Source organism: Schistocerca piceifrons, chromosome 7 (genome assembly GCF_021461385.2).
Source record: "Schistocerca piceifrons isolate TAMUIC-IGC-003096 chromosome 7, iqSchPice1.1, whole genome shotgun sequence".
NCBI classification, from domain to species: Eukaryota; Metazoa; Arthropoda; class Insecta; order Orthoptera; family Acrididae; genus Schistocerca; species Schistocerca piceifrons.
This window is the reverse complement of record NC_060144.1, coordinates 52,172,466-52,175,383: the sequence shown is the minus strand read 5'-3', so window position 1 is coordinate 52,175,383 and position 2,918 is coordinate 52,172,466. Positions and strand designations below refer to the sequence as shown.

General features: G+C 56.2%; 1 protein-coding gene across 1 annotated transcript; it reads left to right on the top strand.

Annotated features, from left to right (window-relative positions):
- The first annotated feature begins 399 nt into the window (after window positions 1-399).
- On the top strand, window positions 400-1,503 carry LOC124805417 (ice-structuring glycoprotein-like). The gene has a single exon (XM_047265978.1). It carries the CDS (start codon window positions 400-402, stop codon window positions 1,501-1,503), a length of 1,104 nt encoding a protein of 367 aa, XP_047121934.1.
- The last annotated feature ends 1,415 nt before the right edge of the window (window positions 1,504-2,918 follow it).

The window sequence follows — 2,918 nt, the reverse complement described above, 5'->3', positions numbered from 1 at the left end:
ACAGCTGTCGAGTCGGCGCCACGGACAACGTTTACCGCCGTGTCGACAGCGACAGCGCCAGTTACAACGCCAGCTCAGAAGGCAGAGACTACCAAGCTGACAGCCACTTCTGCGAGTACCACGCCCTCCGCGACTAAAAACGGAAGTGTGGTCCCAGCGCCGCAACAAGCGACCGATCGAAAAACGAGTGTAGCGGAGCAGCAGGGAGCTAAGGTACTGCCTCCCGCTGTGCCGAAGACGTCAACTGCAGTGACGGCAGCTGCTACAAAAACAACTCCGGCGGCTTCCGCGGCACAGCAGAGCCCAGTGGGCACGAGCAGCAGCGCGGCGCCGCCAGCCAAGACTGTCCCTGCCAGTGTCACTCCTGCTGCTACGACAGCGGCTGCGGCCGTCTCTAAAATGCCGACCTATTCGGCGGCTGCGACACCGGCGACTACTGCTGCCACTTCGGCGAAGAAGCAACCTGCGACGACGGCGGCAGCAGCGGATTTGAGAGCAGTGCCGGTCCTGCCTAAGGCTGTCACATCTGCGGCGACCCCCGTCTCGAGGCTGTCGCCTTCCGGTATAAAGATATTCACGCCCGTGACGGCCACGGCAGCGTCGGCCGTGGGCAGGGTGGCCCCCATCACGGCGACGGCGCCCTCCGCCTCCGGGACGACGCCGGCCTTCACCAGGACCGTCCCCTCTGTGACGAAGGCGTTCTCCGCCGTCACGGCCGCGACGGGGGCCGTCACCGCCCCCCCGGCTGCGCCGCCGGCGTTCGTGTCGGCGCCCGGCGCGACGGGGCAGAAGGCGCTGCAGCCGGTGCCGCTGGTGGCGAGTTTGCCGGCGAGCGTGCCGCACGCGGCCCCGGCGACGGCGGTGCTCGCGGGGAAGGCCGGCTCCCCGCCGGGCTGGGGCGGCACCGGAGCCGCGTCGCCCGTGACGGTCGGCGCTCCGCCGTCGTGGGCGGCGGCGGCGGCGTCGGTCCCGCGGTCGACGCCCTGCGCGTCGAGGTCGCTGTCCCCGGCGACGCCGACGCCGACGCCGCCGCCGCCGGCGCTGCCGCCACCCTGCCACTCGCCGGCGCCCTCCGGGGTCGCGTCGCCGGCCAACAGCGCACCCACGCCGTCGTCGGTGCGGTCTCCCGTGGCGGCCACCCCTCCTTCCGGGACCGCCGCAGGGTCGCCGATGACGCCGCCGCTGCCGCTGCACAAGGCGGTCGCCCCGGTGACGAAACCTGTCCCGACCGCGACGGCCGTTTCCGTGACGACGTCGAGTGCGACCGCGACCAAGACGATTCTGGCGGGCGACGCGTCGCAGGCCGGCAAGGACGACCAGCAGCAGCGGCTGCACGAGATACACAAGTACGACCGCGACGACGAGGAAGACGACGACGAGGAGCGCGCCGGCGGGCAGGCGTCCAAGGGGCGGGGCTTCCTCGACCTGTGGGACGTGAGTAGCGCTCACCGCAGCTCGCCTCAGCCTAGACACCCTCTGTGCCGCTCTTACGCTCCAAACTAGTTTCGAAATAAACTAATAAAACGCATCAGGTTGCCCTCCATGGGGTGGGTGCACGCAACGCATTCAGTCGTAGAATTAAGTTGCTTTACTGACAATGGCAAGGAAAGCGTTTCTAAAGAAGAGAAATTTGCTAACATCGAGTATAGATTTAAGTGTCAGGATGTCGTTTCTGAAAGTATTTGTATGGAGTGTAGCCATATATTGTTGTTGCTGTGGTCTTCAGTCCTGAGACTGGTTTGATGCAACTCTCCATGCTACTCTATCCTGTGCAAGCTTCTTCATCTCCCACTACCTATTGCAGCCTACATCCTCCTGAATCTGCTTAGTGTATTCATTTCTTGGTCTCCCTCTACAATTTTTACCCTCTACGATGCCCTCCAGTATTAAATTGGTGATCCGTTGATGCCTCAGATCATGTCCTACCAACCGATCCCTTCTTCTAGTCAAGTTGTGCCACAAACTTCTCTTCTCTCCAATCCTATGCATCACCTCCTCATTAGTTATGTGATCTACCCATCTAATCTTCAGCATTCTTCTGTAGCACCACATTTCTAAAGCTTCTATTGTCTTCTTGTCCAAACTATTTATCGTCCATGTTTCATTTCCATACATGGCTACACTCCATACAAATACTTTCAGAAACGACTTCCTGACACTTAAATCTATACTCGAAATTAACAAATTTCTCTTCTTCAGAAACGGTTTCCTTGCCATTGCCAGTCTACATTTTATATCCTCTCTACTTCGACCATCATCATTTATTTTTCTTCCCAAATAGCAAAACTCCTTTACTACTTTAAGTGTCTCATTTCCTAATCTAATCCCTCGGCATCACCCGACTTAATTCGACTACATTCCATTATCCTCGTTTGCTTTTGTTGATGTTCATCTTATATCCTCCTTTCAAGACACTATCCATTCCGTTCAACTGCTCTTCCAAGTCCTTTGCTGTCTCTGACAGAATTACAATGTCATCGGTGAACCTCAAAGTTTTTATTTCTTCTCCATAGATTTTAATACCTACTCCGAATTTTTCTTTTGTTTCCTTCACTGCTTGCTCAATATACAGATTGAATAACATCGGGGAGAAGCTGCAACCCTGTCTCACTCCCTTCCCAACCACTGCTTCCCTTTCATGCCCCTCGGAAGTGAAACATGGAAAATAAATAGTTTGGACAAGAAGAGAATAGAAGCTTCGAAATTTGGTGCTACAGAAGAATGCTTAAGATTAGAAGGGTAGATCACATAACTAATGAAGAGGTACTGAATAGAACTGGGGAGAAGAGGAGTTTGTGGCACAACTTGACTAGAAGAAGGGATCGGTTGATAGGACATGTTCTGAGGCATCGAGGGATCACCAATTTAGTATTGGAGGGCAGCGTGTTGGGTAAAAACCGCAGAGGGAGTCCAAGATA

Coding starts and splice junctions, on each gene's coding strand:
- LOC124805417 (XM_047265978.1), top strand. CDS start 400: ATGCCGACCTATTCGGCGGCTGCGACACCGGCGACTACTGCTGCCACT.